We start from the raw sequence: 19,807 nt of genomic DNA on the forward strand, positions 1-19,807 counted from the left end.
AGCCCGGACTGGCTGGCGTGTGGCTCACTGATGCATCGATGCGTGACAGTGTGCCAGGATTTGCGCTCTCTATCGTGAAGATTGTGCTGTGTGCGCACAGTTGTTGGCAGGATACCAACACGCAGCCCGGGATGGCCAACCGGCCCTCGCAAGCCCTCGAAAGCCGCTCCACATGAGCTTCAGCGCTGTTACTGAAAATGAACAGAGTATTGCATGTCTCCATTTAGCACCCCGAATTACGGATGATAAACAACAGAACGAAACGCGAAATAAAGAAACCACCAATCAGATGCAGCGTCAACCGTGTACATTAGCGTGCTCCAGTTTGGGCGAGGTCAGCCGCAGGGATCAGCCGCTTCGGAGCAGGAGCCACCGGAGCGATGGTCACGGGATGGCCGCGTTAGATAAGTCCAAGGACGACGGCGCTCCATCCGGCGCCCAATCCAAACCGGGCGAGGTGGTCCAAATTTCTCTCACCGACTCGCTGACCGATAGCGATCGCTCCGGAACGGATGGGCCGAGCCGAGAATGCCGAGCTTTAATGGACATCGATTTTCAGTCACTGGGCGCGCGCGTTTCGAGTGAAATTGGCTGGCTAAACGGAATGCACCAGCGTAAAGAGACGGCCCACGTGAAGGTACCGAATTAAGGTTCCCCCCGGAGGCAGACATTCATGTGAACAAACTTTGTCGTGTGAGAAATTTACAGGCTTGTTAGTTGAGGAATTTCGGGCACACATGTGCCAGAACCTGCAACCCGAACGGCGTCACTAACCGAGTGACATCAAAATCGTCCTCCCAGCAGCGGGAAGAAAGTGTTGAACCCGTGATAGACGGCCTGCATGTCACTCTAACCACAAGGATCCTGCCGGCGGCATAGGGGGCCTCCGGGGGCCCGAGGCGATTGTGGAGAAAGTTTTGTGGTGAACTTTACGTCACGTTAGTATGCGCGCCTAACGTCTCCGCAGCCATCCGGTCGGCACCACAATCGGCAGGACACGCGATATCGAGCGACGCATAGTTTTCGCTTCTCCGTCAGCTATCATTGCGGACCGCGAGCGACAAAACCAATAGCAGCGCAGCAGACCCGCCAACAAGCCGCCTGTTAAACCCTCTCAGCCAAAGGCGGAATTTTTGTAATTAATAAAACAATCCCAACTACCCCGCCAGCCAGTGTCGGGCGGAATAAGTTTATTAGCGTTCGCGAGATATGATTTTATACGCGAGCGCGCCGCCGCGCCGGTGTCGTTTCCGGTTTGTGGTGGCAGTCCTTTCCCGGAGGCGCGGGTGGTTGTGTGGTTTAAGACCATTTTATTTGTTTCTTTTTCATCCTTCTTGGGCGACTTGCCTTCCTGCCGGGGGGTTCGTGCATTAAGTTGCGATGTTTAATTATTTTTGCGTGAAAAGGTAATTCCTGACGATGCAATGATGGCATGACATTCGCCCTCCTCGCCGAGTTCGCCGGTTAGGGCTCTAAGCAAGTCTGTTCTACGGCCACAGGCCGGTGGACACGTGAAGGGGGGTGGGTTACCCTTTTTACCACTCTTTGCGCGAGTTTTGCCGATCCGCTGGCATTGCGAAACGGAAAACCTGTTGATGGTGCCGCCGGATTGCCTCGTTAGTCAATGATTGATGTTTAATTTTGATAGTTTTTCGCGCGACCGATACTGCCGGCCGCCGAGTATCAATCACTACGCGGCCACGGGGTAGGACCACGAAACGGAGGCCAATAACTTCGAAGGTTGAATCCTGCTCAAAGGCAAGAAAGCTTCTTTTTTGCCTTTTCAATCGTATTGGATGTGACGCAGGCAATCACAGTAGGCAGTTTATAACAGGCGCTGCCATTCTTGATTTACAAATTGATTTACGGCACATTTAATTGTGTCTCATTCCAAACTAATTGACAGTGGCAGTAAATGTGTTAGCCAACTTTTCTTTGGTAAAATTAAATTTTATTCTACCAAGGTTTTGTCGTAAGAATGTTACCGCACATTTACAATTACAAATCGTCCGCATACGACATGGTATCAAGAAAACAAGTAAATATTTGAAGGAGAGCCAATAAAACACCATAAAAATCCGACTATCGAAAACTCTGTGTCCAAACATGTTCACATATCGATTTTGTTTACATGTCTTTTGTGCGCCCATGGGACACAACAACGATGGAGGCCCGCACAACATTGATCCAATAATCGATTTAGATCAAAAACGAGAAAAAAAATGATGTAGATACAGTACCACGGTGAGATCAAGTGGCAAACATAGTTACTGGCACTGGAACCGGACCGCTAGCCTTGGCATTGCGACAATGGTCGATTGACGACACGAACGACACGAGTTGGGAAACAAGCCAACTGGGTTTGCGAGCATGCTGCACGGAAAGTAACGTTTACCCGTACGGAGAATACGGATTGGACCTGGATTAGTGCAACTTCTAGTTTGAGGCTATCGTTAAAGCTTGGACATATGAAGCAACTGCGGGGCGCGGACAATGCGCTCAAAACACTGCGCGGCTGCTAGAAGTCATAGCGCCGTGAGGCGATTCCACTGAAAGTATGATACCTTATCAACGATAAGAGATTACAAAACGTACTTACGGTCGTTGTGCCCTCTCATGCAAACAGCGGCCTTCGCTGTGTTGTTCGTAGACGTAATGCCTGCCTTTGCCAAATTTAGCCAATGCACGGGATTATCGGAATTTATTCTTCGCACCAATCACACACAGCCACACCGACTGACACCGGGCGCACACACGCACAGTTTTAACTGGAAACTGAAAATTGGGAAATTTAAAATTTTCTATATAACTCTAGTTGACGTGACAAAAATGGACTGTGCCAAAAACTATCGCATCATCCACGGCTTGCCTGGTTGTTGCCAAATCTGTTCCTGTCCCTGCACTAGATCACACACTCATACAGATCCACTTCACGGTCTCGCTGGCTGCTGCATCGGAGCACTGCAGAGGCCAGTTTTCCCTGCGAACCCGGATCCTTTTCTCTCGCTCGCGCCCCGGAAGGTGACGAGCAGGATTGCTCCGATTTAGCACCGAGATAGGAGCAAACGAACGCTGACCGAAAGCGCTGGTTACTTGCACTTCTTGTGTCTATGTATGCGTGTGGTGATGCTCCTTGCAGGTATTTTTTTTTACGGATGAAAGTCTGTGCTTACTTTGCTGCACTGTGGAATGATGACTTTAGCCGCGGGAATGGCACGAGAGATTCACATTAGCCCCTGAGGAGGGACAAGGCATTTTTTTCGGTCAAAACAACTCTGACGGTCGTCCTTCGGTACATCGTTGGACAGGTGTTGTGAATAACGAACACAAACGCACTGCGGCAATGACCGTGCGGCCGAGGCAAGGATAACGTTGTCAATTCCCCTTTTTTGTCCTTTTCTCTGCCGCGTAGAGACGGCACTCTCGCAGTAACAGGCCGACGACGATGTTTGGCCGTGGAACCACTTTCGAAACAACAAAAAATTAGGAATAATATGTCGGGACACGAACGTGTGACTACGAGATCGTTCACTTCACAAGGACTCTGCACGAGGAGTGTCCGCCCCACTCGACGACAGTTTGGCGGGTTAAGGTTTCGATGGTGACGGAAGGACAAAATTTACTTCACTAACAACCCACCGGAGCAATACGGAAACCGAGGGCCCGGTGCAACCACCGCCTGGACAGCGGAAATCGGGCGACGACCGCAGCTTGTCCGGACGGCGCCGCGATGGAGACTTTTGCCGCGACTGAGCCACACGCAACTGTATTTTCAAACTGTGACTGTGCTTCGATGGCTGGAGAGCGTTCGCTCTTCGCATCCGCATCGAAACCGGCGGTTTTCTCTGCATCGGGCCAGCGTGAAAAGTGTAAACAAGAATAGCGAGAGTGCGAGAGGACGGGTGTAATTTCGTTAATTTTGCTGTAAAATGTATCTGTACGGTGCTTTCTATCATTACGTAGGATGGTGTAAAATGCTAAGATTTATCAGCTGTAGAAGACATTGTTTTCTGTATCTCCATTCGCAAATCATCGAATCATCATCTTACTTTAAGCAATGAGAGAGCACAGAAAACAAAAAGATAGAGAGAATGCGAGTATGAAAGATATACAGAGAGAGAGAGTACATTTAAAGAGCCAGGAGCCAGCTGAGAGCTGCTGACAGCTGAGCGTAGAAATCATTCCAGGGTTGAACACAACCGTACTTGTTTACGAAAGTGAAGACGATTGTTGAATTTTTACTCAAAATAATATTCTAATTCACGTTAGTTGACGTAAGTACGTTTGTTGAAGGCTTAAACAATCTGCCTTGTACATTGTTACACTAACTTAAGAGTATTATATGTAAGACGTAAAGTAAGTCTCGTGATTTGACGTGTTCCGCATGGTTGTTGACAACCGCTTCAGTTGCTTTTGAGCCTCAAAATACGGCGGGACTAATGACCGATGGACAGAAACACTGGTCCTGTGCGTGTGAAACTGTTGTTCTTTGCCAAGTCGCGCGAGCTAGTCGGTAGGTCCAGAGAGGACGACTTCCTTGTGCCACGGGCCGAAATTAGGTGCTCCGATCTGCTCGACCTAATCTGTAATCAGTTCAACCTCCTTATAATCCGCAACAATGTAATACTGGCGCACAACGAACAGTACTGTGACGATCTGAGTGCAACGATTCGCATACGCAACGGTGACGAGCTGGCCGTGATTCCTCCGATTTCGGGCGGATAATCGGAACGAGCCGGGGTCGGGAAAGGGTCAACCATGAATTATCTCAAATTAACGTTCGACAAGCTAGAGGTTGGTGCGCTCAGTGATTTGGTGGCGCACGAAAGCTGCGGTGCCGTATCCCTGTTCGTGGGCACAACGAGAGATAACTTTGAGGGCAAAACTGTGGTGCTGCTACAGTACGAGGCCTACGAGGCGATGGCCCTTAAAACGATGAACCACTTGTGCGAAGAGGTGCGCAACCGGTGGCCCGATGTGGTAAACATCGGCATTCACCATCGCTTGGGAACGGTGCCGGTGAAGGAAGCGTCGGTGGTCATTGCGATCAGTTCCCCACATCGAAAATCCAGCCTTGAAGCGGTCCATTTTGCCATCGACGAGCTCAAGAAATCGGTGCCCGTGTGGAAAAAGGAACAGTACCGCGACGGAGAGGGCAGCTCCGAGTGGAAGGAAAACAGCGAGTGCACATGGTCTAAAAAGTACAAGGACAACCATATACTGTGACGAAACACTTGCTGATGATCGCGCACGCAATCGATCGCAATCATAGGTCATCGCCGGAAAGGGATAAAACATTGTTATTTTACATCTCTCTTCCGTAGCATAGCTGCGATGAGAGCAAACGTTAACGACTTCAATATGCACAGTAGTTTTAGATTATAGTAGAGTTTATTAGGCAAACAGAAGAAAAAACTGCCGATTCATTGTGCTGAAGTGCGTGGCCTCAACTTCAATCAGTGTCACTAGATAAAAACGGGTTGTCGGTAGGTGATAGTGTGCTATGCTGCGGTGTAGCGGCAAAACTGGTTTTCGAACGCATCACGCTTTGTGGTGAAGGAGCATCAGCAGCAATAATACATTTTAAAGACGGTACCAGTGCAATGAGTTGTTAAAACGGAATGTGATGACATTTTTAATAAAAAAAAACTGTTATTAAATGCAAAACATGTTATTTCAATCGACTCAAGCTGCGGAAGAAACTAGCATGACCGAAAAACCCATTATTCATATTCACGATTTAAAAACATAAGTTTTTTAATAAGTTAAAGTTATTTTCAAAACCTTACTACCAATCAATTGCGCCGACCTGATGTCGGTACAAACGAATGTAGCGAACCCGAAAACGCACGAAATAATTATTATTTGGTTCGGTTCTGGTTCGGATTAACTAACGAATTTAACTCAACGTTCGAACGAGTAAACTGCTACTGCGCGCTTTTCCATTTTCTCTAAGGATACTCGATGTGCGTTCGTCGTCGTCGTTCGTCATTAAGTTTCTAATCAATCCGCTAGGTGCGCTGGTGCTAGCGGATCTTTCTGACGTTTCGGATCTGAATATACCCGACAAACTTGGTTAAAATTTTAAAACCTTTATTTCTCACAAATCATAAACACTATCAAAACACCACTATACGTACATACAACCTTCTCCAGCGTCCTACGGCACCATTTCATGCGCTTCTTTCTCGAGACGGGACGTCACTTGCCTAGGTTCCCGGCACCTGAAATTACAAAAAAAAGATTATTAAACACGTTGAACACTGCACAATTGTTAAAACACTGCCACAATACTTACTTACAAACATTTACGGCATCCTCCTGCAGCTGCAATAAGCAAAATAAACAGATTAATATTGTAAAACTACGCCACTCTGCGCGTACATGACGAGCGATCTTTGATCACTCTGATCGCCAAAAATACTTGCAATACTTACCAGATTCTTTCGGAGATACCTTCTGCAGACATTTGGCGAACTGTAAACATAAAAATAGCACTGAATTAAATAAAAAAACAACACTTTTTAACGTACTTACTGCGGCTGGCTCTGAGGCGTCATCACTTTGCTTGGAATACTTACGATCAAAACAAACCGAACTGACAGTTGGATGGCCAACGCACACACATACACCGCGATGGGTATCATCGTTCAATAAGTCCCGAAACTAGCGTAGAGATGGCACTAATAATGCCATTTACAGGGTGAATATAAAAAAATGCAACAAACTTCAGACTGCTGTCATTTCTAAACCTCTCGTCCGACAGCTGTCAGATTTATACCAGTGACAGTTCATTATATTGTTTATAAGCGTGCACAAGCATTTCGGTGGGAATTTTACAGAAAAAAAGTTATTCGTGATGGAACTCAACCGTAACAGTATGATTTCATTATATTTGGCTGGAAAACCACAAGTGGCTATCTTTAGAGCCCTCCAGCATTAAAATGTTAATAAATCTGTTGTGTCTCGTACCATCGCTCGTTACAGTGATACTGGTAGCGTAGCCTGACGTCAAGAAAGTGGACGAAAAAAAACAGCAACATCACCAGAAATGGTTCGAAAAGTGAAGAGCCGACTTCATCGAAATGCGTGTCGCAGTGGCCGAAAAATGGCTCGTGCGCTGAACATATCGCAGTGTGCCAATCGACAAATATTGCAAAATGAGCTTGAACTAAAGCCATTGAAGTTCCAAAAAGTGCAAGATCTTACCGATGCACAAAAAAAAGTTACACTCGAAAGAGCCAAAGACTTGCTTCGCTTGGCCGCAAGTGGTGAACTGGCGAATTTGGTTTTCTCCGATGAGAAACCATTCGTTATCCAGCAGTTTGTAAACAAATAAAATGATCGTGTTTACTTGCCAGAGAGGTCAGCTGAAAATTTACACCTTCGGTTGGCCACCAGAACTCAAGCGCCGGCCATGGTGGGGGTGTGGGCCGCCATAACAGCCGATGGTCGCTATCCGCTCGTATTAATCGATCGTGGCGTCAAAATAAATGCCGAATATTATCGCAAAATATTCTGAAGAGTGTATTGGAGCCTAGGACACGCAAACATTTCGGTCGCAGACCTTGGACATTCCAACAGGACTCAGCACCATCGCACTCAGCACGCGCCACCCAAGAATGGTTAAAAAATGAGGTTCCTCGCTTCATTTCCACCGCACAATGGGTACCAAAATCTCCGGATGCCAATCCGTTGGACTATTGTGCCTGGGGTATTTTAGCAAGCAAGGTTTGAACTAAAAAATACTAAACTTTCGATCACCTCAAGCAAACGCTTCGCCGAGAATGGGACAAAATACCGCAGAGCCACTTGCGGGCAGCGTGTAACGGTTTCATTGGCCGTTTGAAGGCCATAATTCGTGCCAAAGGTGGCCAATTCGAACAAACCTAATTTGTTCTAAAATGTTATGAAATTTCCGACATTTTTTGCTTTCATTCAATAAAATTGAATGAAAAATGAAAAAAATATGGCGTTTTACTTTGTTGCATTTTTTTATATTCACCCTGTATATATCAAGGTTCACAAGTACCAACTTTCAAATAAGATATAATTAATTGTAAGATGTAATATAATTTGATGTAATTCGAAACATAACATAGTTATTTCATTTACTTCATAGTTTTTCATAGTTTTCATTTCAAACATTTCATAATTAGTGTCGGGACTTATTGAACGAAGTGTTATGTTCACGGAGGCCGCGCATGCGCACAAACGACGCGTCGATTCGAACTGGGCCTTTCAGTCGTATGTTTTTGTTCGCGTGCGTTAGTTCTGTTTTCTATTTTTGTCTGGCTACGTGCGGGAGAGAAAGTGTTTTTGGTTTTGGCGTGTTCATCTCGTCGGTGCATCGCACCATGTCGATCGGTGTGAATATACGCGTGACGGCCCACACGTCCATCGGTGGACGCAAATATCAGGAGGATTACTTTTCCGTCGCCTACCAGCAGACCCAGAGCGACCAAAACCTGGAGTATGCGTTCTTCGGCATCTACGACGGACATGGCGGAGCGGAAGCGTCCCTCTACGCGAAGGAGCACCTGATGAACACGATCGTCAATCAGAAACTTTTCTGGTCCGAGAACGATGCGGATGTGCTGAAATCGATTCGCGAAGGTTACATCCAGACCCACTATGCCATGTGGCGTGAGCAAGGTAAACAACGTTGCTGCTCTGGCCAGTGTCTTATTCGGTCGCGTTTTTTTTCACTGGCCATCCCGCCAGGCGCTTCCAGAAGGTAGCGACAAGAAAAAGCTGCCACTCTTTGTTCAAGTGTGCTGTGAATGTAGGTTTTGTTGTGCTTGATGGAAGCAATGCTCATCGCATTGTTGCAGTAAATTATGGTGGCAAACGGATTTTTGCATGTTTTTTCTTGTCCTTTCTTGTTTTGTTGCATTTTCCCACTCATTGACTCGTTGACGTAAGCTCCGTGAGCGTACGCACACCAACGAAGCGTAGAAGCGAATGGGGACAAGCGTTCGCTAGTGTTAGTGACAGGCCCTCTGCGATAGCCAAGTGAGAACAACACATCGAAAAAAAATTGCATGCAGCGACTGTCAATCAATCCTTCCGCTGCTTTTTATTGTTATCTTTCCATATGCATTGCAAACTGATTAATTGCTTTTGCATTTTGCCCGTCTTCTCTCACTCTCTCTCTCTCTCTCTGTTTGTCGCTCGCTTAAAGCTAAATGGCCAAAAACTTCGTCCGGATTGCCGAGCACGGCGGGGACCACTGCGAGCATAGCATTTATCAGGCGTGGCAAGATATACATCGGTCACGTCGGCGATTCAGGTATCGTGTTAGGATCCCAGCGGGACAGGGACGGTGCATCCGGATCCGGAGGTATCCCTCACGAGCAGGATAGTCGGTGGGTGGCTACAGCACTAACGGAGGATCACAAACCGGAAAGCTACGCAGAGAAAATGCGCATCATGAGCTGCGGCGGAAAAGTGGTCGCGAAATCGGGCGTATCGCGTGTGGTGTGGAACCGGCCACGGATCGGACACAAGGGTCCGGTGCGGCGAAGCACACCGATCGACGAAATCCCGTTTCTGGCCGTGGCGCGCAGTTTGGGGGATCTGTGGAGTTACAATTCGGCAGTCGACGAATTCGTCGTCAGTCCAGTGCCTGATGTTTCGGTGATTAAAATAGACCCGAAAAAATTCCGGTAAGTTGTAGGGCAGTTTTGGGGTCTTTTACGCTTTTGCTTTAACCCGCCATACCGCCCGTTGTGCAGGTGTCTTATCTTCGGTAGCGATGGACTGTGGAACGTGCTATCGCCAAAGAATGCGGTCGAGTTGGTGCGGAATACGGAGATGGAAAACGTCCGGATTGCGTTGGAAGGCAGAAATGAGTGGAAAAATCCGAGCAAACTGCTTGTAAACGAAGCCCTGCAACGATGGAGCAGAAGCAATATGAAAGCGGACAATACGTCGGTCGTGATTATCATGCTCGATCCTCCCGGACCACCGAAGCGGGATGTGTTGCGATCTGTAAAAAATACTATCCCCTACGTAACCGAATACCATCGCCCATCGGCTGATGGTGACGGTGCGGCCGAAACATCGTCGCATGCCAAAAACAGTAACATCATCGAACTGGTCGATTGCATTACGCGAGGAGAAGCAATTCCGGTCCAATCGGATCGTCCAAGCGAGCGTTATCACAATCAACATCATCTCCAGCACACCAATCTGCACAACTATCATCAGCCAGCCGTTGAGCAGTACGTCCCTTCTACCTCGTACCATGATCTTTCTTACACCACGGATAGCTTTGCCGAGTCGTACAACTCGCTGCTGGATCGTAGTTTTGAAAACACGGACCACTCTTACACCACGATGTACTCGCCGACGGAAGCGGCAAAGGTGAACCAAGGATCCTACCACCGTGCGGAGGACGCGTCGGATCCGAGCTACTCGCTGACAAACCTGCAAACCAAATCGGAACGATTGCAAGCGGAACTGGACGACACGACGGCTGGCAGCTGCTCGCGTGATGCTTATTATCGTCAGCGGTTTGGCGATGTTTTCTGTGAAGGAAATATTTCCATCATCGAACACTTTCATAACTATCACCACCAGTACGAGGAGGCGAGTACAGACTTGGCCATTATCGATGAAGAACCTGTTCAGCATCCGGAAGATCTTCACGCACATCATCAACACCCGGATCAACCGTTATATCAGACGGAAACGGCACAGGGGTACGATTCTGAGGACCATGCCCATTATGAAGCTACCCATTCCCAAGAAAAGCACGAAGACGAACATCATTCAACCGCTTTTCAGATGGAACGGTACGATTATCGACTAACGCCGACGAATAACAATGGGCTCGTGATGCCCCACTGTCAGCCATCGGCCAGAGGGGAATCAAAGATGAGCCACGAGCCACAGCACGCCTACCCGTCGTATGAAGAACTATCGAACGATGAGAACCAAACGGTGGACACTTTCATGTGGCAACATGAAAAAAACAAAGATGATACATCCACTTCCCGTGTGACTTCGCGCGGTGCAGATGGCACCATACCTCTGGTGAAGCCCCGAATAAAGAAAAAGTCCATGGCCGGTCATCCAATCGTAACGTTCTACGAAACTCGTAGCAGCCGGCGGAGGGCACGGAAAAGTAACCCGCTACCCACTAGGAGGAAATCGGGCCAATCCAGAACTCCTAGAAGACGAAAGGTACATCCCAAGTGCCGCAAAATACACGTCCCCACTGCTGCCATTGCGCGATCGACAACGTCCAAGGTTATTCGCACATCTATGATTGAACGGCGGGTTCTGCGCTCGAACGATGGACTTTCGTCAAAGGCGCCAGCTCCTCACAGTCCCACCAATGTGGCACAACATTTGCGATCGTCTTGCCGATCAACAACCGTCGGTCAACATCGACAACTAGTAATGCTGACCACCTACAGTGGTGGTGTTGGCTCCACGTTCGATCACAAACATCCGACGCAAGACGAACGCATCCGACGGGCTGGAGGAGGAGGCCAAAGAGACTCGAAATTGGCTGCTTGTAAGCCTCTTCCCACCGAAGAAGGAAGCTTATCAGGGAGAAAACGTAAAGCCACTACGGAGTCAACGGAAACGGCGAAAAGGATACGCCAAAGGATCACACCAACCAACCGTTCGTTCCGCTGCGGCCAGTGAACCGTGGGAAGGATCGATAAAAATCGATCGAGCTCTATCGCTCCGGTGCGACCTTCGAAGTGACGTAGAAGAAGGGCTGTGATCAAAACCTGCTTTCTTCATCCTTTCGCCACGTTTTACTTTGTTGCGCGCACATTCGTCTGCTATGTGAAGCGCCCATCATATTATTGGTACACTTATTGATGCCGGAATCATTCAACTCAACGTTGATCTCGATATCATTTTCAGTACGTGCAATAACGGAAAATCACGATGACTTCTGCTTAGTTTGTGCTTTCGTTTATCGATTATATTTTCAAGTTCTAAAATTAGTAATACATCTATCGGTTGTTCGCATATAATGTTCGTGATCTTCCTTTAGTCTTGATTATTTGAATTTAAAGTGTTTCGTTTGTACAACTTTATTTCTTAGCGCAATTTTTTATATTTCTTTTTAAACGTTCGGGGGGCAACAAAGAGTTTTTGTGAGATAGCAAATATTTCTTTTGTTTTTCATATACGTGATTTATCATTTCATTTGTTCGTAAGTGAACAAACAAGCAAAAGCTCATACGAACGTTAGTTAGATGTTAACTATACAAGTTTGTTTTTTTTTTTCATTTTTAGTTCCAAATACAAAATTTCTCATCATGTAAGGAGTCCTTTATTTTCCTACTCTACAACTGACAACGTTCAAATGAATGGTCCACCCGAACGAGACCTCTGTGTGTTAGCAAATGTTTGATCAAAGCACGGTAGATTCTTCAGTTCATTTCAGTTCATAAAGTGCCTATTGTGGATCCGAAGGGGACCTAGCAATACCCGAAAGAGATAAAAAACATACATCATTTTGATTTCTTCAGATAATTTTGTTTTGCAATTTCCTCTCAATGTTTTCAAGTTTTGTTTTACGGTTCACTTCCGTACAGCTTCCTAACCGAGCGTGTTTCACAAAACAAGACAAGGCTTGATTCTGTACTAAACACACGATTAAATACACCTGAAAACTAGCAAAAATTGTCCACTCTAGAAGTAGATTTAGGTTGATAATCGTGCTACGGCTCCGAAACGGGCTGTTCTTAGGTGGCGTGAAAGCTCCTTTCGCTAGGGACGGGTCGACAGTGAAGCGAACTGTGGTCAATCTGCGAAACACAGTTTAAGAGAAAAGTGTTTTTGGTTTCTATTTTTATTGTAGGAAAATAAATATTTTGAACTATACAGTACACACACCACGGGGGCGTTTGCGTTTCTTTCTCGAATAATCGTCAAGCTTAAGCAAAGTTTCGCTAAACATCTCTAGAACTCATTATAAATACTAACGAGAATCTGCTTTGCGATATGCGAAAACATAACATTGATCTTGATGCCAATGAATTGGCAACACTCGTGTTGGCGCGTGTTTTGTGTTTCATCCGGGGCACCGTTTCGGTGCGGAAGGGTCGAGCAACAGAATACTGAGTAGTGAGGCGGTCAAACACGTTCAGATGTCGTTGTACTGGCTGATGAACGTATCGTGGATGCGCTGTTTGTTTTCCACCTTCATGTCCGCGATCGCCATTATCACGTCCAGCAGCAGCTCACGGGACAGATCTTGCATTTTGGGTAGCTTGGCCACCTGGCTAAAGTTGTGCACCACCATCTTCAGCGCGTAGTTCTTAATGTCCAGGACGTTCATCTTGTCGGACGCTTCCAGTATCTGCAGCACGTTGTCGTACGAAATGTTGTTCTCCAGATTGTGCTTGCAGAACGTTTGCAACCGATTGTTGGCGAACCCGTAGAAGCAGGGCGCCTGGAATAGGTAGAGTGAGTCCTCGGGCGGCATCTTGGTGTCGCCGTAGTAGATGTACCGTAGCAGCGAATCGAACGCCTCCAGCGACGGTGAAATGTCCCCAATCTGTATGTTGACCGTGTTGTCGGCCGGCATAAATGAGCGAAACATGGCCTGAAAGTAGGTGCAGCGCGCCGCCAGGATCGCCTTGTGGGCCGGGATGATCTTTTCCTCCAGCACGAGATTGATGTCGCAAAACTCCTTGCCGCCCGACTTCAGAAACACGGCCATGTCACTTTCCAGCGACGTGCCAATCGTTTTGTCGTACTTCATGTCCGCCGTGTGCTTGCTCGGGTTCAGCCGCTTTCGGACGATCTCCACGATCAGCGGCTTCTCGAGGGCGGAAAACTCGCCCGACATGACGATGTTGTAGAAGTGATCCTCCTTCACGATGAACGCCAGACAGTAGTCCTTGATCAGCGTCAGTCCCATCCGATCGGCGTTATACAGTGCATCGAGAACGTTCGATTTCGAAATTTTAAACTCCAGATACTGCACGCACAGCTGCTCGAGTCGTGGAATGTTGAACTGAACCGCCAGCTGATAGACGTCCATCATGATCAGCACAATCTTGTGGCTGAACGGATCTTTGACTGTGATGGCGGGGAAAAAAACATATTGATGAGGGTGAACCAAGCGATGGAAAACATTCCACGCGCTTCCATTCCACAATACTTACACAGAATCCGGTCGGTGTAGATATAGTTGAGAACAATCTCGAATGCTTCAGATTGAGCGTCCGGTAGTTGCACTTCCAAAATCGGTTGCTCAGCCAGCGGAACGTCGGTGGTTCCGAAAAGTTTCTCAAAGTGTATGTTTCTAGCATCGCGTGCAGAGCTGCAATGGGACCGGGACAACACCATTCATGAGCTACAACCCTTGCGAGCATCGTCTTCTTCCACCCCGTCGCGATACGTACAGGATTTTTGAGCGTAAGAACTGTGACCTGGCCACGATCATTGCCATGTGGGCCGCAATCTTCACCTCTTCCGTGCCGACAATAAACTGCACGTCACAGAACTGACGGTTTTGAAGAAACTTGCCAAAATCATCGTGCAGTGTGCACTTGGGGTAGCTAGAGAACTGGAACCGATACGTGTCGCCGCTGCGCACGTTGTTGTCGATCGTACCACCAAAGATGTACATCGCGTCACCAATGACGGCGGCCGCGTGGAACAGCCGACCACTCGGTATCTGCGATTCCGGGGCCGGGGTAACGGTGGACCAAATCTGGCTGTCCAGATCGTAGCAGTGCAGATCGTTCGGTAACGTCGAATCGGCCGCCCCGCCAAACACGTACAGAAAGCGATCGTGGTGCACCATTGTGTGCCCGTAACGACGGGCTGGCGGTGGTGGAGCTCCGCGCAGTATGTGTTCCGTCGAAATTCGGCGCCACCTGAAACGTGTTCGACGTCGTATGTAAAGATTCTCTCCAGGCTCTACCGCCCCGTGCACTGCCAGATCGCTTACGTTTTGTCCTTAAAATTGAACTGGAAAAGGGTGTTTGTAATTTGCAACCCACTCTGGCCAGAGAACACGTACATACAACCACGGGCCACGGCCACCGGGAAATTGCAGCACGTCGGGGGTCGATCACCCTTCTGCTCCACTTCTTCCCATTGATGTGTTTCACCCTAAAACATGGCATGAAGAGATCAACACTCCAAAGGGACAAGCGAGTTTCCGGTAGGAAGAGAGACTTACCGTCAGCCGTATAGTCCACATGTCATTGAGCCGCGCGTTGCCGTCGTAACCGGCGTAAATCCACAGTTTCCCATCGTGGACGGCTGCACCGTGCGCACTGCGGGCCACCGGTGTGCGGCCCGTGAACTTCCACTCGGTCCACTGGCCGTTCTGGAAGTTGTACTCGAACAGATCGTTCTTGTTGGTGAGATTAGAATTCGAGTGGATGTCTCCGGTGTAACCTCCGAACACGTACATCGAGGTGCCGGTAACGACGGCCGAATGGTGGTAGCGCGGTGCCGGGGGTGTCCCCGTGGCGAATGCACGGCCCCACGACTTGTCCTTCACCCCGAATCGGATCAGATCGTTCAGCATGTTTTTTCCATTGTCACCACCGAACACGTAAATCGCCTCCTTGTACGCCACTACCGTGTGCTTGGAGCGGCGCGCCCCAACAAATTCATCGCAATCACTCTCCCGTTTCCACTTGTTCGCCGTATTGGCGATGGGCACATTGGCCGATATCTGGTTGCTCGACGTGGTGCTGGTGCTGCTGATCGAGGCAGACGATACGAACCGCCCGGTGGACATGGTGGATCTTTAGTAGGCTGAGCCTTGAATGCACAATACCCTTGGGCCGTGGGCAAACCGATTTCTCGGACGCTTTGTTCGACGCTTCCCACGCACTCGGGTTGCAAACGCTGAGGAATCGATCAAAACAAATGGATATTTGTTACATTCCGACGGTGCGCCGTCTAGGAAGTTTACATGTAAGAACGGGTTTAGTTAAATATTTAAGAACTTCGTTTATTAATGGTAGTTGTCCTAAGAATATAAGAACGATTGTTGTCTAGCGAATTGCAACTGACCTTGTCTCATCTGACAACTGATATATGGTCACCCTATGAAAATATTCCTACCCTTCTCACATTCATCGCTCCAAAGTTACGAATCATTTTATCAAAGATCGATCATTTTAAGTGTGCAACGGGAAAACGCCCGCGAATCACTTTACGCTGAAATGATAAAATCCGTAAAATGGAACATGTTGTCGAAGAATTTCGAAATACTGTTGGCGATTGAACCGAATGTAAACAAAGCTCTGGCAACACTGTTTTGACAAGCGTCAGGACGTTTTTGTTGTTGGTGTGAAAAAATCAACTGAAAAGTTTGCCTAGCATTCTGCGAAAAATGCTGTTGTTCGTTTAGTGAATTGTGATTGAAATAGGTTTGTTTCTTGCGTGTAGCTGAATAAAGATGATTTCGAATGCTTTGTGCGATTTGGAAAAATGTGTAAGTCGTCCGTTGTATATGCTGCGGAAACTTTATGCTGCAGTTGACGCCTTCTTCGATTTGTGTGTTTTTTTTCTTCTCTTCAGGTCGACACGGCCGGGACGCAGCTCGACTCGCTGGCGATCAAACTTGTAGATGTAGAGCGCAATTTGGACGAGAATGAGATGGAATCGCTCGAAAACGAGTCGGTGATGGAGTTGCTGGAATCGGTGACGGAAGTAAAAAACGAGTATCAAAACCTGCGCAAGGATCTGCAGGAGGTACAGCAACTACAGAAGGAGATGACGTGCTCGCTGCGCTACCAGCTGCGCAACATGACACAGACGTTCCGAGTGTTGAAGAAGAAGATTGAGTCAAACTCTGTCCCGGTGCACCACCTGCCGCCACCCACGGGTGGCGGTTCCTCGCGAACCGGAGTTAACAGTGATGCGCACGGATTCACGCCGCTCGTGCTGCCGCAACCCGACCTCACAACGGCACACGTGCATGGCCCGAAGCGGACCGGTCTACTGAAGAGTGTCAGTAAGAACTGAGTAAACCGTTCACGTGCATCGTTTGGGAAAATTCGAAGCACTATTCTTGCTGGCATTGATCAGCTGACGACAAGCATTGCCTGCAAGGTTCTGCGCTACGGTGCTCGCCATTACGCTCCTATTCGTTGACCTTCCCATCGTTCCGCTTCTGTTTCTTCTGTCGGCCCACTGTCCTCGCTAACCATTATCGATTGCATCAGCGGCACACAAAAACCTGTCATAACGGTGAAGCAAGCGGCTTTCCGCGCCAACAACTTCCATATGGACGCATCTCCCGATAGTCCGCTGTGTAGCGTATGATTTCCTTCCAAGAATCGTTCCTGCTGCGCATTCCTGCTTTGGTTTTTCAATGTGAACCCCGTTTATAGTTTTCTCATAAAATCATCATTGATACGAGCAGCGAGTGCTTCATTTCGCCTCCATCGCGTTATCGGTGTTCAGCTCCGTTCATCGCCGTCTCATGCGCCACCACAAGCCGAAAGCTACCGGCAGCCGGTCGTTCAGCATTTGCCCTCCAAGGCATCATACATTCTTTTTCCCCGAAAATCTCCCGGTAGCAGAATGGATGGATAGAGGATAGCAAAATGTCACACGAAGAGCATGTTCGAAGCCCATCATTCGTCTCATAAGTCGACGACGATTTTCATTCCCATAGTCTAGAAGATTGGCAGCAGAAGCAGTTCGAAGCAGTTGTAGTAGGCGAAGCTAGGGTTGTTTGAACGCGTTAATGTTGTTACAGACCGAACTTACGAAACTACCAGCAAAAGCGAATTGATCGAAAGATAGTGAAAGGTCGAATGTTGGCTGACTTATTGACTTAGTTTGCTGTTTGTTTTGTAAATCGATTGCTTTTTTGCGTTATGTTTCTTAGTTTGCGGTTTTTGTGCATTTGCTGTAATCGTCGCTTGATCGATTTTTATGCTTCATGCTCCATCATTTTTATATCTATCACTGTGCAGCCGAGTGTAGTCTATGTTCATGTTTTATATTGACCTCTACGTATAAGTTAGTATCTTTGAACGCTTTATCGTTTTGGCTTTCATGTGGTGCACATTTTGAATTTTCTACTGTTAGTTCGTATGTTCGTATCCTCATTTATGCCGACACTTTTGCATTTTAGATGCACGAACGAACCTGTGTGTGTGTGTGTTTGATAACGAGTGTATTGTATCTATTTTATCCGCACGATCAAACCAAATCAAACACACGAACACGTGGCGCATGTATTTTTGCCATATTTCATCATATTCACGTGATCGAGCACCTTTCGTGCACCAAGTATACACACATTAAGCGTAAAGAAAAACCTACACGCGCCAAAATATATGTCTTAACTATATTCTAAATCACACACATTATGTATTTTTAAATCGTACTAGCAGTAGTTAAAGTGAAATGTAGACAATGAAACGAATTCGCGCCCCAAGAGGGTGCGAATTAGTGGTGACTTTGTTCCATGTTATATGTAAGAGTTAAACCTAGAGAATGGAAAATACTAGCATAAGCAGACCTAGCCTTAGCGGAATTGAATGCACTATGATGTCCTGTTGTAGTACAAGTGTTGGTTGATGTTTTTACTCAAGCAATTGAATGGTTCCTTTTCACGCTTTTATAAGTTTGCTTAGAAAACCCATTTCCCCGAATATGCACTGGTTTGATTGTTAGGGCAATGCCAAATTTGCTGCTTTGTTGCACCTTTTTCTGTTTCATTCTTGTATCTTTTAGTACCATAGCATAAGCAGTTTGCCGCATGTTACAATATTATCACGTATGACGACACCTTGCCTCACAACATTACCCCGTTGCCGCAACCCGTTGCCGTTTAACGTAACTTCGAATTTTTTCGCACGATGAACGGATGCGGTGAGAGAAGTCTGCAAACAGCGCCGGCGATTTTGTCGACAAGATCCGATCCGTGCTGTTTCCAATTCTTCACCGCCATAACACAACAAGTTGCGATCCTTGCACAGATTTGATCAGCTTCCGTCTTCCGGCTGAGTGAGGAGTGAGGATGTTTTTCGTTTCTTTTTTTTCTATTGTAGGGCAAACGAAAGCCAGCACAGAACGTACGTATACTTTACAAACTATTAGTACCTGACTTGGTTTGGACCATTTTTTACGCAAATATTTGGGGTCGCAGCGTTTCCGGCTACTGTAGACTGTAGAAGGAAATATGGTAGCCGATACATCCTGTTTGCAAAATCCTCTTCTAATGGCGGTATGATTCTAAGCGGAAGTAAAGGCTACAACGACGCGAAGACTGGCGGTTCAGGCGAGCGTGTGTATGAACACAATTAGATTTTATTTCAAGTGAGTAATTGAACAAACTGTTTCATGTGTCAAATTCGAAAGTGGAGCTGGCAATTCCAAAAGAAATCGTGTTGGGTGGAATAACTGGAAAATCGTTATTGATTTTTTCGCTAAACTGCAAAATGTTGCCCTTAGATTTCAAGCGCAGTTGTTGCTCAACTTACTGGACCATGGTTTGCAGTACTGGAAATTTTACATTGTTTAGATAGTTTCCTTTGCCATATAGACTCGTTTACCGATCTCGCAATCCCGACTGGAAATAAAAGGATGAATCTCATATAACACAATAAAAGAAGGAATTTTCGAAGATGAGAAGATAATAAATGTTTCGAACCGTGGAATATAAAGAGTGGAGTTTGCATATAATTACTGAGAAAATGACTTCAAAATGAGAGCAAATTTAGTGTTCGACACGATTTAAAATACGGCCATTTGCACAAACTGTCCGAAAACGGTCGGCTCAGCCCTGTAATCGCGGTGCAACGTCGTCATACGATTTCGCCCCATTTTCGCTCGGCTC

At 47.1% G+C, this 19,807-nt stretch overlaps 5 protein-coding genes and 1 long non-coding RNA gene across 9 annotated transcripts; 4 read left to right on the forward strand and 2 right to left on the reverse strand.

Moving 5' to 3' along the window:
- Nucleotides 1-4,427: 4,427 nt before the first annotated feature.
- Nucleotides 4,428-4,725, forward strand: LOC128272770 (molybdopterin synthase sulfur carrier subunit). The gene has a single exon (XM_053010642.1). It carries the CDS (start codon nucleotides 4,447-4,449, stop codon nucleotides 4,723-4,725), a length of 279 nt encoding a protein of 92 aa, XP_052866602.1. The 5' UTR covers nucleotides 4,428-4,446.
- Nucleotides 4,726-4,758: 33 nt separating this feature from the next.
- Nucleotides 4,759-5,559, forward strand: LOC128272769 (molybdopterin synthase catalytic subunit). The gene has a single exon (XM_053010641.1). It carries the CDS (start codon nucleotides 4,759-4,761, stop codon nucleotides 5,224-5,226), a length of 468 nt encoding a protein of 155 aa, XP_052866601.1. The 3' UTR covers nucleotides 5,227-5,559.
- A 533-nt stretch (nucleotides 5,560-6,092) lies between these two features.
- On the reverse strand, nucleotides 6,093-6,529 carry LOC128274444 (uncharacterized). The gene is made up of 3 exons (XR_008269304.1): nucleotides 6,438-6,529; nucleotides 6,299-6,327; nucleotides 6,093-6,224 (listed from the first exon to the last, which is right to left on the reverse strand). It is a non-coding gene; the product is annotated as an uncharacterized LOC128274444 (long non-coding RNA).
- Nucleotides 6,530-8,319: 1,790 nt separating this feature from the next.
- On the forward strand, nucleotides 8,320-12,863 carry LOC128274723 (uncharacterized). The gene is made up of 3 exons (XM_053013012.1): nucleotides 8,320-8,655; nucleotides 9,185-9,668; nucleotides 9,738-12,863. The coding sequence occupies exons 1-3, from the start codon at nucleotides 8,358-8,360 to the stop codon at nucleotides 11,659-11,661; spliced, it is 2,706 nt and encodes a 901-aa protein (XP_052868972.1). The 5' UTR covers nucleotides 8,320-8,357; the 3' UTR covers nucleotides 11,662-12,863.
- Nucleotides 12,822-15,742, reverse strand: LOC128274724 (leucine-zipper-like transcriptional regulator 1 homolog). Its single transcript, XM_053013013.1, has 5 exons — nucleotides 15,173-15,742; nucleotides 14,939-15,102; nucleotides 14,388-14,864; nucleotides 14,148-14,305; nucleotides 12,822-14,061 (listed from the first exon to the last, which is right to left on the reverse strand). The coding sequence occupies exons 1-5, from the start codon at nucleotides 15,740-15,742 to the stop codon at nucleotides 13,121-13,123; spliced, it is 2,310 nt and encodes a 769-aa protein (XP_052868973.1). The 3' UTR covers nucleotides 12,822-13,120.
- Nucleotides 15,743-16,308: 566 nt separating this feature from the next.
- LOC128271784 (uncharacterized) lies at nucleotides 16,309-19,597 on the forward strand. 4 transcript variants are annotated; one of them, XM_053009424.1, is made up of 4 exons: nucleotides 16,309-16,444; nucleotides 16,531-16,962; nucleotides 19,020-19,043; nucleotides 19,118-19,597. In XM_053009424.1, the coding sequence occupies exons 1-4, from the start codon at nucleotides 16,409-16,411 to the stop codon at nucleotides 19,133-19,135; spliced, it is 510 nt and encodes a 169-aa protein (XP_052865384.1). In that variant the 5' UTR covers nucleotides 16,309-16,408; the 3' UTR covers nucleotides 19,136-19,597. The 4 variants fall into 4 exon arrangements, with proteins under 4 accessions (XP_052865384.1, XP_052865383.1, XP_052865382.1 ...); XM_053009423.1 differs by having other exon boundaries at nucleotides 16,531-16,966; nucleotides 19,020-19,597; XM_053009422.1 differs by having other exon boundaries at nucleotides 19,020-19,597.
- Nucleotides 19,598-19,807: the final 210 nt, after the last annotated feature.

This window comes from Anopheles cruzii, chromosome 3 (assembly GCF_943734635.1).
Source record: "Anopheles cruzii chromosome 3, idAnoCruzAS_RS32_06, whole genome shotgun sequence".
NCBI lineage: Eukaryota > Metazoa > Arthropoda > Insecta > Diptera > Culicidae > Anopheles > Anopheles cruzii.

Excerpts from the sequence above, each read along its gene's own strand:
- LOC128272770 (XM_053010642.1), top strand. The coding sequence starts at position 4,447 with ATGGACAGAAACACTGGTCCTGTGCGTGTGAAACTGTTGTTCTTTGCC.
- LOC128272769 (XM_053010641.1), top strand. The coding sequence starts at position 4,759 with ATGAATTATCTCAAATTAACGTTCGACAAGCTAGAGGTTGGTGCGCTC.
- LOC128274723 (XM_053013012.1), top strand. The coding sequence starts at position 8,358 with ATGTCGATCGGTGTGAATATACGCGTGACGGCCCACACGTCCATCGGT. Across the intron at positions 8,656-9,184 it reads TGCCATGTGGCGTGAGCAAG|CTAAATGGCCAAAAACTTCG; the intron begins GTAAACAACGTT and ends GCTCGCTTAAAG. Across the intron at positions 9,669-9,737 it reads ATAGACCCGAAAAAATTCCG|GTGTCTTATCTTCGGTAGCG; the intron begins GTAAGTTGTAGG and ends CCCGTTGTGCAG.
- LOC128274724 (XM_053013013.1), bottom strand. The coding sequence starts at position 15,742 with ATGTCCACCGGGCGGTTCGTATCGTCTGCCTCGATCAGCAGCACCAGC. Across the intron at positions 15,103-15,172 it reads TGTGGACTATACGGCTGACG|GGTGAAACACATCAATGGGA; the intron begins GTAAGTCTCTCT and ends GCCATGTTTTAG. Across the intron at positions 14,062-14,147 it reads CTACACCGACCGGATTCTGT|TCAAAGATCCGTTCAGCCAC; the intron begins GTAAGTATTGTG and ends CCGCCATCACAG.
- LOC128271784 (XM_053009422.1), top strand. The coding sequence starts at position 16,409 with ATGATTTCGAATGCTTTGTGCGATTTGGAAAAATGT. Across the intron at positions 16,445-16,530 it reads TGTGCGATTTGGAAAAATGT|GTCGACACGGCCGGGACGCA; the intron begins GTAAGTCGTCCG and ends TCTTCTCTTCAG. Across the intron at positions 16,963-19,019 it reads GGACCGGTCTACTGAAGAGT|GGCAAACGAAAGCCAGCACA; the intron begins GTCAGTAAGAAC and ends TTTCTATTGTAG.